Below are 13899 nucleotides of genomic sequence, written 5' to 3' on the forward strand. Positions count from 1 at the left end.
TGGCACGACTGACAGGCATCCCAGCACAACATTCTGAAATACAGTGTTGACGATCATGTTCTCTGGTACTGGGGACCCATTGGCAAACTCGGCCGAAAACTCCACACCATCTGGCAAGGACCTTTCAAAATCATTACACTCTACCCCAACGGCACCACCAAAGTCAGCACACTCACCGAAGACTTCATTGAGATTGTCAACCTCAACAAGCTTCAACCATATCATGTTGCCATATTCAGCATCAGCACCTCAGCAAGTTTCCAACCCGAACCAACAAACACCCCGAAACCAACAGTCAACAATCACCCCAACAGACAAGCTTCAACTCAACTCAATTTGACACAACTCAACTCAACTCAACAACAAACAGCAGCAACAAACAACATCTCTAAGTCCAAATCTACTGTTGGATCAACACCAAGTTAACTTCATCAGCAATCTCCACCATTAATCTTCAATTAAGCCAAGTCATTTGGTCAACAAATCTCTACCGTTCATCACCAGGAATACGATCAGCCAACCAAAAGTTATGGGTCTCAGAAACCCTAACGGGGCAAGCACTTCGATCACAGAAAATGATGCAAGCTCATCCACCCCGGCACCATGCACCATATTCCTAGGCTTCCCCAGCAACGACACAACTGCCTGGCTCAAGGACCATGGATTCGAGCTTCTCCACAAGGCCTTTTTGACACACCCTGACCAAAATCTGGCGAGGAAGCTGGCCACCTCCTTCAACCCCAAGAACAGCACCATAACTGACAGTGGCAACGAGATCAGCCCAGCAAGAATCGCTTCCGTTTTCAAAATCTCCAACAAGGGACTGCTCAAATTCTCAGGAGAAGTTCCACAGCAAATCATCAAAGCGAATCTAGAGATTACTGGTGAGCTCACATGGGAGGACATCAAGGAGCAGCATATGGATCGCCTCAAAGCCCTCCTCCTCTACTACGAACTTTGCCCAACGGATCGCACCATTGGCAAGCGCACAGTAGAGGTCTACGAAGCTCTACTCAATGGCGAATGTGTGAACGTGGCTCATCATCTCCATGAGCTCTTTCTCAAGCTTCTCGACCATGCCATCCTCACCACACTCAACAAGAAAACCATGCAGACAGTAATGTTTCCACTGCTGGTAGCTCTACACCAAGCTCTTCCCAACAAGCAACCATGGACAACCCAAACAAACTCTAAAGAACAAAGTGACAGCTCCAAGGATCAGTCAGGATCAGAAGGAGAAACTCCTAGCAAGAAACTGAAGCCAGCATCTCAACAATCAGGCTCAACTCACTCCAGCAACACCAGCTCCAGCAGCAAACACTCCAATGATTCAACTCTACTTTGCCGCTGCCTCACACGCAACACACCAGCGAATCCAGCTCGAAAGCTGCTGCTCTGAGAGCACCTCGTCATCAGCGACAATGAAGACAACTCACACCAGCTTCCACACTCACCCCAGTGCCCAGATCCACTCGAATCAGCCCCAAAACTGACAACTTCTCGCCAACAACTCAACATCTCCAAAGAAAAACGCCAGCTGATAGCCCAGGGCTCGGTTTCTCCACCATCTAAGAACATCATTCTCAGCATCCCAGCCCCTCGACACGGTCCACGAAAAAAAAACATCAATTACCTTGGCCGATCACTCATAGAACACACAACCATGTGTCCTCCAGCAAATGCCGCGACCAGCACCAGCAAAAATTCCGCCCCTTCAACAAAATTTCAAGCGGAAGATTTGGGCCGTTCAACCGATACATTAATTTCAGCGCCACATCTGAGCCGTTCATCCAGCTTCAATCCGAAACACTCATCTCCAACCACCTCAAAGAATCTGGACCGACGCCACTTGCTTGAGGAGGCATGGTTGCGTGTTCTGTGAGTGATCGGCAAAGTTAGTTGATGTTTTCCTTCGTGGAGCGTGTCAAGGGGGTCGGGGCGGTGAGAATAACGTTCTCAGCTGGTGAAGAAACCGAGTTCTTGGTGAGCAGCTAACGTTTTCCTTTAGAGATGTTGAGTTGTTGGTGAGAAGTTGTCGGTTTTGGGGCTGATTCGAGTGGATCCAGGTGCTGGGGTGAGTGTGGAAGCTGGTGTGAGTTGTCTTCATTGTCGCTGATGATGAGGTGCTCTCAAAGCAGCAGCTTTCGAGCTGGATTCCCTGGTGTGTTGCATGTGAGGCGGCGGCAAAGTAGAGTTGAATCGTTGGAGTGTTTGTTGCTGGAGCTGGTGTTGCTGGAGTGAGCTGAGCCTGATTGTTGAGATGCTGGCTTCGGTTTCTTGCTCGGAGTTTCTCCTTCTGATCCTGACTGATCCTTGGAGCTGTCGCTTTGTTCTTCAGAATTTGTTTGGGTTGTCCCAAAGGGTTTGGGATTTGGATCAGAAATGTCTGTGGTGAGCTCGCTGATGGACATGTTGAGAACAACCGACACTGAGATATGATGCTATGAAACGCTGTGATATAGGGATATGTGGAGTCTGGGGATGATGAGTCGGCTCTAGAGCTGTTTAGCAGGATGGAGGCTAGCACAAAGGGACTTACATTGCCGTTTCAATGACATGCTTGAGCTTGGGAGCCGAAGAGGAAGCAACAGGTACGATGGAAAGCTTGTCTATATGGCTCGTCACCATCAGGCTTGCAAGTGTGGGTTTTGAGTGGGACAAATTTGTTGGTTGACATGTGCATGACATGTGGGAGCCTAAGCTAATGCTCGAGCAGTCTTTGAGAAGATCTTACATCCGGACATAGTGCTGTGGAACGCACTGATGCTGGATTACGTGCAAAACAGAGAGAGCGAGGAGGCTCTATGCCTGTGTTTTCACTTGCAAGGACCAGACCCAAGAAGCTTCGTCACTGCTTTCATGGTCTGCACAAGCTCACAAGCGACCAGTGCCGCAATGAAAGTCCAAGAGTTTGGCTGACATCCGCTGGACAGCATTATTTCAACGAGCTCTAGAGCGATCACTGCGTCACCGTTCGCTGCATATCCCAGGATAAGTGCCGCCCAGAGTACACCTCATTCTATTGAAAACCAGCTCAGACTTGCACACTCGGCATACATCCCTATCAGACTGGGAGTGAACAGCCATCCCTTGCTCAAGCTGTCTTAGCTTCACAAACTCTTCTCTCACTTCCTGGCCTTCTTCCTTCTCTGCCAATGCTAGAAGCTGGCAAAGAGCTCCATGCAAAGATTTGCAGGCATGGACTGGAAGGCAGGACTTACGTAGCGAGCTCTCTGTGGGTCTTTACAGCAAGTGCGCTTGCCTTGACGATCCTGCGAGTCACTGGCAAGGAGGAAGCTCGTGGTGACTTGGAGCTCGCTCATGGCGAAAGACACGGGGAGTTGTTTGAAAGGATGCTCGACGAAGGCCTGCCAGGTGATCGTAGCGGAGCCTCATGCTAATCCAGCTCTTGATGTTTTTGTAGTGAGCCTTCACTTCCATACCGGGGTAACCCAAGACGTCTTTTCCCACGTTGAGTGTTCTCAAGGTTTAGGCCAGTGAGAGAGCAGAAACGATCCAGTGCATTCAGTAGGCGTTGTAGCTGTGCATTATCAGGACCAGGAATCCCGAGTTGGCTGCTTGTAAGAGGCACTGTGGCCGAGACATTACTCTCTTGGATTCAATAGCGTGGCCGCTGTGCAGGTTGATCGTCTCCCTGTGGCTCCAACTGTGTAGCCAATGGGGTGGCAATTGGAGCTTCCAAGCTCTCTAAGAAAGGTCCAAGATGGACATTTGTGATCTACATTACATATTCTTGTTGCAGGTGGTTATGTAGTTTCTTCAAGAGCAAAACCTGGAGGAGAGAGTGAAAGTCAGTAGGATGAAGATCTTGAGAGGTCTGATTGACCGATGACTCTCTCCTCGTGGCAAGAAAACCTGCCACAGTATGTAGTTGGCACGTGATTGGATCTCTGGCTGGCAGCCCACCCCAGACTCTAATCTCGATCAGAGCCCTCTTTGTACAATGGTAGTCACCATTGATAAACGCTCTGTAGAGAGAGCTTGCTATGGATGATGAACACACCAAATAAAAAGAGAGCCCTCAGACTAAGGCCATGCTTTTTCCACACACAACCGAGCGCTCTCTTTCTCGACAAATCCATTCGCAGCAAAGAGACGAGCCCCACAAAGGAAACGACCCAACACGTTCTCGAGCTGGAAATCCTCAGGGAGATCAATGCCAAGCTGGATCAAGGATTCTCTCCCGGGACTGCATCATGCTGGATCAATCGATTGCCGGGAACAATCCGAGAGGCTGCCACTGTCCACAATATGGCGAAGGACTGAAGAGAGGGACCATTGCCGCTCTCAGAGAAGTGGCTGCTTACCTTTTGGATCACCCCGGAGCTCTGGCGGGAACAACCGGCCATTGACCCTGGCGACTGACAACAAGACTGGGATCCTCTGACTTGTGATCCCTTAGCCCATAAATACCTCACACAGCCAGCTCGGAGCAAGAGCTGTTGCAATTCTTCTGGCCGGGAGTCGAGCCACTGGAGGCAGCCGTGATCCAGTCGACCCAAGCTGCAACCTTTGAAGGAAATCTAAATACGTCTCACTTCTACAAAGCCAAAGGTACTCAGCAAGAAGAGAAACGTGAATCCCACGCTGTCCGGCGACGACTCTTGTCAGTGTTGGCGAGTCGGATATAACGACCTCGTCTACCGTTCGTTCTTCCCGAGAGCGTTTGTCCCTCGCGGTCAAAGCCCGGTAATCCATGTCAGTCGCCATCAGACATCTGAACTGTTCCCGCTCCAAGGTCCTTGTTCTAATGCGGTTTCTTCAACGCCGAGAAGAAAGGCGCGTTCCAAATGCAACGTCTTCGGGGAAGACACCCGAAACCTCACAGTGCTTTGTTCTGCCATTTCCAAGAGAGATCTTGGCTCCCTTCGCTCACCGCCATCTCCAAACAATCAAGCTCAGAGCGTCGAAGTCCTTGCCATTTGCCATGCAACTCGCTGTTCTCGATAAGAGGAGAAACACTGGAAGAACCCCCAGATCTTCGCCCAAGAACGCCTGGCCTGCCTCGCCATGGCCAGGACGCCCAAATCGTCGCCATTCTGTGCCATCTCTCGCCAGATGCCGGGCCCAGGAGCCCGCGTCATAATGTCTTGCTTCGCCATGCTCGCCAGTCTCGCCGTCCTCGACATGCTGAGAAGGGGAGAAACACTGTGGAAGAACGCCCGCGTCATAAATCCTCGCCATGGAACACCCAAATCCTCCATGCATCTCGCCATTCTCGACAGGCTAGAAGAGAAGAGAGGAGAAACACTGTGAAGAACACCCGCGCAGCTCGCATTTCATTTTAGAGCGCCCAAATCCTCGGGACAAAAACGTACCTGAGAGGCCAACGCCCCACAATATTCTGATGCTGATGCTTTTTTTTTTGTTCAATCATCCGTACGGAAAACATGGAAATTTCGCTGACTAATGGGCATTTGGTCTAGTGGTATGATTCTCGCTTAGGGTGCGAGAGGTCCCGAGTTCAATTCTCGGAATGCCCCATTCCTTAACGAGAATTGGTAGATCGAGCAGCGCAGTTCTAGGAGGCTGCAAGCATATGTTCAAGGAAAATGCCAAACTGTTTATGTTTGTCACCTGACATCATCATCCAGAATAAAATTCCTCGTGACACATAAAGTTTTAGAATGGAACGTTCTCTCTATAGCCAGATGCCGCGTTTGATTTCTCCAAACCGGCCCATCTTTTCTGAAGCAGAGAAGCTACTGCCTACACAAAAACACTAATAGGCAGGGATGTATTCCAACAAAATACGAAATTCCAAAGGAAGAATATGGTTTCTCCCTATTTGGCGGCACAGTCCAGAAGGCCGCAACAAGAGAAAAAATAAAGCACATTCATACGCTCTCGTGCACGACCAAAGTCAACAGTCACTATTGACTGAGCAGGCCCTTCCACTTTCTCCAGGACGTGGAAACGAGTGAGCGATTGCGTTTACACGGGCTTGGGGAAGTTCCTGTATGTTGCAATCGAGGCCTTTTCTTGGGCACGAAAGAAACTTGGCCGACGAAACATGGAGCGTAGGGCCAAATTCCTATTGGCATTTCCTAGATCTAGTCCAGAACAGCGGCAGTTTATTCGAGACTTTGTATCCATCTGCTGAGTAGCTTCCCACGTCGCCTTTATATTTTTAAGGACCGTTCTGGGGACCCAGGGAAGCAAATCACTCGAGGAGGAAGCAGCTACTCTATATTTTTCTTTCTTTCTTGCGTCTCAAACGAAACCAGGTGTAGATTTGAGACGAGGAGAGATGGAGAGAACCAATCTCATACTATTGCTGTTCGTTTTTGCACAAGCCATGATCATCGCACAAGCAGGTATATAGTTTTCAAGCGAAATCAATCGATCATATCTTGTTTTCTTTTCTTAGCCGAGGAGTATGACTACTCGAATGGGACTCGAGGCCAGGCAAACTGGGGAAACTTGAGACAAGAATGGAGGGCTTGCAGCAGCGGCAGAATGCAATCTCCGGTGGACATTCAATCCGAGGAGCTCCAACCAGTGTGCTCTTTGAAGCTGCTCCAGACGAGATACAAACCAACGAATGCCACTCTCACCAATCTCGACCACGACATAGCAGTATGTATCTCCTGAATCCATCTCATCTCCGAAAGATCTCCATCTAATCATGGCTCGGGCCCCTCGTTTTTCTTCTCTGTTTGTGCAATAGCTCGAGTTTGGCGATTCTTCATCGGGATCGCTCATCATCGATGGCACCTTGTACAGGGTGAGCGAGTATCATATCCATGCTCCCAGCGAGCACACTGTGAATGGGAAGCATCTCGCAGTCGAGGGGCATCTCGTCCACAGGAGTGAAGACAACAGGCTTGCAGTCGTCGCCGTCATGTACACGATTGGATCCGAGGACGACCCTTTTATCGATCAGGTAAACAGAGATCTGGGTTTTCTTCGTGATTTCTGAGAGGTTTTTTCAAGGTTGAGCATTTTCTACCTGAGCTGAGTGGCGAGCAAGATGTTCAAGTGGTGGATCCCTCGCTGCTTAATGTTGGAGGCAAGCGATTCTTCAGATATGTTGGATCACTGACATCACCGCCCTGCACCGAGCAAGTGACATGGAGCGTGTTGAGAAGAGTAAACAAATTATTTCCTTAATCTTTTGTTTTTTTTCCGCTGACCATGGTTCTTATGTTGCAGCCACGAACGATCTCGAAAGCCCAGTACCGGCTTTTGATGAATGCCCTCGATGTAAGAACTAATTCACGCGCCAATAAACAGCTTCTAACATTCTGTGTACAGGGTGATAACAACAGATCGATACATGGCTTGTTTGGAAGAAGAATAAGCTATTATAAATAGAAGATTCGTTTTAGTCCTATTAGGGCACGCGGTTTTTAACCTAGCAATAGCACTATGTGGAAGTCTATATTTCTCTTGCTTGTGGTGCTTCTCCTAGTAGATGCAGACCAGCTCAAAATACATCCAGATTACCATCTCAAAGTGTTCCAGATTCCAGAACCCGAGAATATTACGCTCTATGTGGAATTGCTCGATACGCTTCCTGGCCCAGTGCGTCCTGTCTACTTGTATCCCGTCCATTCCTTCTATGCTTTGATGACGGAAAAACAAGCAAGCATCTTGAGGAGTAAGTCTTAAAGTTGTTTTTTGTTTCTTTCTAATTCCTTATCGTTTTTTGAAGCGAGGGCAAACGTTTCTGTGATTCTTAGAAGTGAATATGCTGTGCTGCTCTAAATTTTTTCAAGATTAACTAGGATTCAACCGAAATCAGCAAAAGCCAACTACAAATCTTTTGAGTTGTAGGACGTCTTATGTCCCAGCTGGACGTCCTCATTTATTTGATTATCTCATAGGTTAACAATAAATTTATCTTCCTATAATTCTCTTTCTCTTCTGAAGCCAGAGGAAACGTTTCAGTAATTCTTGTAGCTGTGTTGAAACATGTTTTTAGATGGTTTCCTTTAAAATTGATCAAGCCGTCAATTGATTATTCATTGAACTGCTTGTCCGGCCCTACAATGGAAGTTACCACCACCCAGAATGATCGACTTCCAAGTTCATGGGGTTAGGTGCGAGGGGAGCTTGGCTCAGAAGGACTGCTGCTGCTGCTGCTGCTGCTGTTGTGTGGCGACACTTCCGAGAGGTTGAGGACGCCTTCCATTCTTCCCGAGGGGCGCCGGATCTCATAACGCCATGTCCTGGATCTCCGACGGGGTCTCGCGGTTGAATCGCGCCTCGTGTGGGAGTTCCTTGAACGGGACCTCCACGGTGCCGATGGATTTGTCGTGGATGTGGCCGCGGGGAAGATCTCGATGGTGAATTTGCCCGAGTCCTGCTCCAGCGAGTAAGTGTCAGCGCTGAGGACAAGCTTCTGGTTCCAGACGACCTTCTTGGAGGGATGGACACGAATATGTCAGCGTTTAATCCGCTCCTCACAGCTCGAGCGCAGGCTGAGAGCTTGACAAGCTTTCCTCAAGCACTTTGATCGCTGCCAGATAAGTATCACTCAATTCGGAGCAAGGCCCTCGACGTCCTTGGGAGAGACCACTTCACAGTCTCCATTCTCCGCATAATGGTGGAATTGCTTGCTTATGTTGCACTTACAGGTGTAGTCTGGCACCAGTCTGTTGTGGATCTCCGCCTACATTCATCTGGCAACTAGCTAGATAGCGCCCGGAGGCTTCAAATCTCCAGGTCAGAGAAACATCCAGGGAAATAGGCCGGCTGCATTTAATATAGTTTGCGATTTGCGATCAAGGACAAAAAGGAGTTCACAGATGAAAACATTACGAGTGGCGAGTTGACAGAGAAAGAAAGTCTCTTTCTTAGAGCCAAATATCTATGGCTACCGATGGGAAGCTCTACTTCGCAGCGAGAACATGACTTTCACATACTCCAGTATAAACTATCTTCGTAAGTTACTGAATCCTCGGAAGTTCTTCTGGTACATGCGGCACTTTTTGTCTTGAATGCATGACGTTGAGCTTCTGAGGGATCCAACAGGTTCGTACCAAATTTGACCGGCCTTATTATGGAGGATGAAACGTCTGGAAAAGGGAGTCATCTTTGATGATTTGGCAATGCAAATCTGAGATGTCTTCGTCCCCGGCAGGGCTAGCCGATCAGAAAGTAGGTTTAAACTTTTTAGATTGACCGGACAACATATATGTCCGGGGGGGGCCAAGAGCTTCGCTGGACTACTCTTCTCATGACGGGGAAAATCAAAATTCGATAGGTCAACAATTACCAGGCCGGATCTGCAGACCTAAGGAGAGTTCTTGAAGAGGATGGCCTTAGCAGGTTATCTGGAACAAAGCTGAAGTAAAATTTTTATTCATTAAGTTTTGACAACGAAGGGGATGCGAACATTATACCCAGGATGTGCATAACACTTCCACAGAAGTGACCCAAATATCCTCTGGTCGGTGTCATGAAGAGAGAAAGTGATGGATGTAGTCACTATCCTCTGCCCTTCCTCTAGGTCGAAAGACATATAGCGTAGTGCGTCCACGTTAAGCTCAGGAGGAATGTCATGTTTTAAGAAGTGATATAACAGGTAATCCTTGGGTAAAGGTGGAAAACTAACCAGCGTGAATGTCCGATTAACCACAACTTTCTGCACAACTCCTGATAAATCCACAACGATGGATGGATAGTTGCAATCATCAATGCAATTTTCGTAGTTTCCAGTGTAATCCAATACTAAACCTGGTTCTATTGCCTGTCTTGGGTTGATAAAACCAGATCCAATAGCATAATGCGTTGCCACATCTCCATTATAATCTTTAATAGGTTTTCCCGTGTTGTCTAATGGAGAAGCTGTGGTCATGATTGCAGATTTAATCATTGCTGGGGACCAAGTTGGATGTAAGGTTTTTAACATAGCTACAATAGCAGCAACTTGAGGTGTAGACATTGATGTGCCACTTGAAAACTCAAAAGCTCTCTTTGTGTTATCCTTTGGAAGCCAAGAAGCTAGTATATCCACACCTGGTGCAATAACATCGGGTTTGATGATTGACTCCTCAGGCAAACCTCTTGATGAGAATGCCGCAACTCGGGAAGCTGGAGTAAGTTCTGTAATAGTTTTTATCTTTGAGATTTTGGCACGGGGTGATCTGCAAAGCACAAAAATGTTTATATCCATGTATCAAACATAATCAAAAGTAGCTTACCGTGCTGTTTTAAGGAAGCCATTTAAAACGTCAATTTCGATAAGACTTACATAGAATACAGGTTTGAGGCTTCCAAAGTCTTGCCGTATAACGAAGGGGGTGTGTACTAAGATGACCGCTGCAGCTTCTCCTTCATTAAGTGCTGAATAAATAGTGTTGCCTTCATGGCAAATAACGATCTTCCCTTGCATGTTCTCATGGCTTTCACCGCAAAACCTGGACAGCGCTCTTTAGGCAAAATGAACATTGTGGGAGATTGTAATACCTTCCCCAAGTATGAGTCGTTGAGTTGTATGTTAGGTTGAATGTATCGAACCTTAGAAAGGAATCCTCCGGCCAGATAGCTCCGTCACTAAGTGATGTGACTTCAATCATACTGGAAAAGTGCTGCTCATCATCCCATAATTCCATCTCAACTACAAAATCCCTATCCAATGTGCAAGCTCCAACAGTCAATAGCCATGGACTGGCATTTGACAAATATCCATCTGGTCCCCTGTTTCCAGCTGCTGCAATGACTGGTATTCCCCTCTGAAAAGCTAGTAAACCACCTCTACTACCAGCGTCGTCCTTTAAGCTAGAGCCTAAAGACATAGATATAACATCTACACCATCACCTATGGCAGCCACAAACGCATCTAATATATCAGCATAATTGCATCGACCCCAACATACTTTGTAGATTGCTAGTCTGGAAAGTGGAGCTCCTCCCACAGCCATTCCAGATGCTAATCCTGTCTTGTGGACCTGCCTTCCTCCTACTGTGGATGCACAGTGCGTTCCATGGCCATCTGTGTCGATAGGAGAGAGAATAACGTCGCTTGCCGCCAAAGAGTAATTGACATCCAAGTATGTTTGGACTCGCCTTGCGTTTCTAAGGAAGAACCTAGCTCCGATAACTTTCCTGCAGAGAGAAAGATAAACAAATGGAAGACAAGCAAAGAGAAAGCACAATATACACACCGATTGCATGTATAGCTTTTGAAATATTGTCCCGCCTCGCAAATGCCTCTCCACCTCCTGGGGGCTCGAGACATGTCTTTGTCTTGAAAGAACCCCGGGGAGTAGCCTGGAAAGATTAAAAGCTTTTTTAACTTCAAAACCAAAGAGAATGGATCAATGTACACAAACCTGTATCTAGAACTCCAATGATTGAGTCACTGCCATACCCAGTCTTGGCCCACAGAGACGTGTCTCCAGGGTTGAAGAGATAATTTGGATCATAGTCTGCTGACCTCCATATGGAGTCGGACAGGTTTTTCTCTGCCATCAAGTCACTACCCCATTGACCAGAAACGCCATCGATTCCACCCATGAACGTCCACGTCCGCGTTGTTTCAAGGTCCGAGTCAAGCGCTGAATGCACTGAAACATTCGCTCTTCCTGCCAAAGTAGAGCAAAAAAGTTACATATAAAAACTGGAAACAAAGGCTATGGAACTTACTTCGGAGAAAGTTGGCCTGCTTGTCTGTCATCAAAGCGTAGAAGGAACCTTGGCTATAGCTCTTGATGTGCACAGCCTGCCTTTGCCCAGGAAGTCCATTGAGCAACTTGAGATGCGCAAGTTGGTCGAGGGATGCAAGCTCCTGGAGTGATTCGAAGTGGTCCTGCCCCGGGAGCGAGACTAAGAACGGCTTGAGCTGGTCCTCCATTCGCGCATCTGCCAGGAGCACCAGGAGCACAAAGAAGAAACGAAACATCCTTCCGAGTGAGCTCTAGAATGTCCACTACTCGTTTAAGTAGTAAGGGAGTCATGAAAGTGAGGCGAGATTGACAGCCACACCCTTTCAATGTAGAAAGAGCCCGAAACTGTGTCATTTAGTTTAGAAAGATGTTTACACGAGCACACAGATATCGCTGGAACTGCAAGCAAAACAAAGAACTTATGAAAAAACGAAAGGAAAAGAAAAACCCCACTTGATTCCCTTTATGTGTGGCTTTAGCTTATAATCTGCAAGTATACGGAGGAAATAAAAACAGCATCATATATTCCAAATGACGATACAATTCAATACCTTGCGCGCTTTGCGTTTTACACGAAGCGACACGGCAGCACTGTTTTGCTGTATAGCTAAGTTTCGTGAGTGAAAAAACAAACTAAACGAGAGCTCAATTGCACCTACCTTTGCCGCCGCTGCTGCTGTAAGGAACAACGTTGCATTCCTCGCTGCACAGCCCCGGAGAGGAAGCCCGCCCGCATGCTTTTCTCACAGATCGACACAAAAAACATGTCAAAGGTGTTCCGATCCGTGATGCGAGGCGAGGCGCGGCGAGGGCTCCCCTGTGCTGCAAGTTCATCAGTAACTTACAACAAGAGTTGTCGAGTTACCCGATTCCACCAACAATACTCCCTTTCGGAGGTAGGACTCGAGCTCTGTGGATGGCTTCTACCCCGCAACTGGACACGGCTTTACAACCTGCCACGCACCATTTACACACCTGAGTCTCAGCTTCCTGTATGACCTCGTTGCTTCTTCAATCTTCTTCCTCTTTCTTTCCTGCTGCTGCCGCTGCTGCTGCTGCTGTTGCTGTTGCTGCTGCTGCTGGGCACTACCACCTCGATCTGATACCCACTTGCCGTTGAGCCGCTTGAGCTTCACAATCCTCGTCCTGGGAACAAAGCCACCTTCCTCCGTGTGCTTGAGCACCCAAGGATGCGTTTGAATCTGCTGCGTCGTCAAGCGCTTCTTTGGATCCAGGCACAGCATCCCCAGAATCAGCTCTTTGGCCTCCAGCCCGACGCCGGACCAGTCGAGCATATCAGCCGGCATGTCGACCCATCTCAGCCTCTCGAGCACGAACTCCGAGTCGAGCCCCGCAAAGGCCGTCAACCCGGACAGCGCCTCGTAGAGGATGAGCCCCAGTCCCCATATATCCACCGCCTGGTCGAATCTACTGTCCCTCACCACCTCGGGGGCCAAGTACTTGGTTGTTCCAACGATGTGATCCAGCTTACCACCGGTGGACGCCACCGAGAGCCCAAAGTCGGCAACCTTGACGTCGTATGGAAAGGAGTCCCTAGAGAGGAGGATGTTTGGAGGCTTGAGATCCCTGTGGATAATCCCCAGAGCGTGCAATCCCTGCACAACCTTAGCCAAGCCTTTTATGAGAAGCGCAGCCTCCCTCTCACAAAGCCCTCGCTCTCTCTGGATCCTATCATGCAAACTGCACGCACACAACTCAAGCACAAGATGCCACACGCGATTATCATCTACAATTACCTCCACGAGGCTCACGGCACCACCACCTCCTCCTCCACCTGGAATCCCCTTTCCTCCACCACCGCCGCCTCGAAATCTCACGCCGCCGTTGCCTTGGATCAGCTTCATGATCGACACCTCCTGCCGCACCAGATCGAGCTCGCGGGATTCCTCCACCCTCACGCTCTTGCACGCAAACAGCCGCCCATCGCTCAGCCGCCTCACCTGGAAAACCCTGCCCTGGCCGCCATCGCCAATCTGGTACTCGATCGCGTACTTACGCGACAGATTGGGGAAGGCCATGTCGTCGATCGACGAGAGCGACGAGGATTCCGTGCGATCGCCGTCGCCTCCGCCGCGGTCGCGCTCCGCAGCGCTCCTTTTTCTCACCGCCATAGCCAAAACGACGCGTAACAAATCAAGAAAACCCTGATAGGAAGGCATCTTTTTGAACTGGATGACCAAAAGGGATGCCGGAATATTCTACCGTGACGGTTGCGCCGGGAATATGCCGGCTAACAATAACG

General features: G+C 48.6%; 3 protein-coding genes and 1 non-coding gene across 4 annotated transcripts; 2 read left to right on the top strand and 2 right to left on the bottom strand.

Annotated features, from left to right (window-relative positions):
• Nucleotides 1-5432: 5432 nt before the first annotated feature.
• On the top strand, nt 5433-5504 carry TRNAP-AGG. Its single transcript has one exon. It is a non-coding gene; the product is annotated as a tRNA-Pro (tRNA).
• A 626-nt stretch (nt 5505-6130) lies between these two features.
• On the top strand, nt 6131-7479 carry LOC9634409 (bifunctional monodehydroascorbate reductase and carbonic anhydrase nectarin-3). The gene is made up of 6 exons (XM_024664828.1): nt 6131-6338; nt 6392-6600; nt 6692-6907; nt 6958-7113; nt 7177-7227; nt 7279-7479. Exons 1-6 carry the CDS (start codon nt 6272-6274, stop codon nt 7336-7338), a joined length of 759 nt encoding a protein of 252 aa, XP_024520596.1. The 5' UTR covers nt 6131-6271; the 3' UTR covers nt 7339-7479.
• Nucleotides 7480-9334: 1855 nt separating this feature from the next.
• On the bottom strand, nt 9335-12470 carry LOC9660585 (subtilisin-like protease SBT3.9). The gene is made up of 7 exons (XM_002991030.2): nt 12296-12470; nt 12012-12035; nt 11665-11832; nt 11342-11555; nt 10438-11076; nt 10173-10388; nt 9335-10115 (listed from the first exon to the last, which is right to left on the bottom strand). The coding sequence occupies exons 1-7, from the start codon at nt 12468-12470 to the stop codon at nt 9335-9337; spliced, it is 2217 nt and encodes a 738-aa protein (XP_002991076.2).
• On the bottom strand, nt 11943-13789 carry LOC9634411 (calcium-dependent protein kinase 19). Its single transcript, XM_024664831.1, has 3 exons — nt 13394-13789; nt 12296-13252; nt 11943-12235 (listed from the first exon to the last, which is right to left on the bottom strand). Exons 1-2 carry the CDS (start codon nt 13766-13768, stop codon nt 12560-12562), a joined length of 1068 nt encoding a protein of 355 aa, XP_024520599.1. The 5' UTR covers nt 13769-13789; the 3' UTR covers nt 11943-12235; nt 12296-12559.
• Between the last annotated feature and the right edge of the window lie 110 nt (nt 13790-13899).

This window comes from Selaginella moellendorffii, unplaced genomic scaffold (genome assembly GCF_000143415.4).
Source record: "Selaginella moellendorffii unplaced genomic scaffold, v1.0 SELMOscaffold_114, whole genome shotgun sequence".
Lineage (NCBI taxonomy): Eukaryota > Viridiplantae > Streptophyta > Lycopodiopsida > Selaginellales > Selaginellaceae > Selaginella > Selaginella moellendorffii.

What these genes read in the sequence shown, in the direction of transcription:
- LOC9634411 (XM_024664831.1), bottom strand. Translation starts at nt 13,768, where the DNA reads ATGGCGGTGAGAAAAAGGAGCGCTGCGGAGCGCGACCGCGGCGGAGGC. An exon ending in GTGCCGTGAGCCTCGTGGAG is followed by an intron (nt 13,253 to 13,393) that starts GTAATTGTAGAT and finishes AAGGTTGTGCAG; the next exon opens with GGATTGCACGCTCTGGGGAT.
- LOC9660585 (XM_002991030.2), bottom strand. Translation starts at nt 12,470, where the DNA reads ATGAACTTGCAGCACAGGGGAGCCCTCGCCGCGCCTCGCCTCGCATCA. An exon ending in CAGCAGCAGCGGCGGCAAAG is followed by an intron (nt 12,036 to 12,295) that starts GTAGGTGCAATT and finishes TTTTGCTTGCAG; the next exon opens with TTCCAGCGATATCTGTGTGC. An exon ending in GGCTTCCTTAAAACAGCACG is followed by an intron (nt 10,116 to 10,172) that starts GTAAGCTACTTT and finishes TGTGCTTTGCAG; the next exon opens with ATCACCCCGTGCCAAAATCT.
- LOC9634409 (XM_024664828.1), top strand. Translation starts at nt 6,272, where the DNA reads ATGGAGAGAACCAATCTCATACTATTGCTGTTCGTTTTTGCACAAGCC. An exon ending in CATGGAGCGTGTTGAGAAGA is followed by an intron (nt 7,114 to 7,176) that starts GTAAACAAATTA and finishes CTTATGTTGCAG; the next exon opens with CCACGAACGATCTCGAAAGC. An exon ending in TTTTGATGAATGCCCTCGAT is followed by an intron (nt 7,228 to 7,278) that starts GTAAGAACTAAT and finishes TTCTGTGTACAG; the next exon opens with GGTGATAACAACAGATCGAT.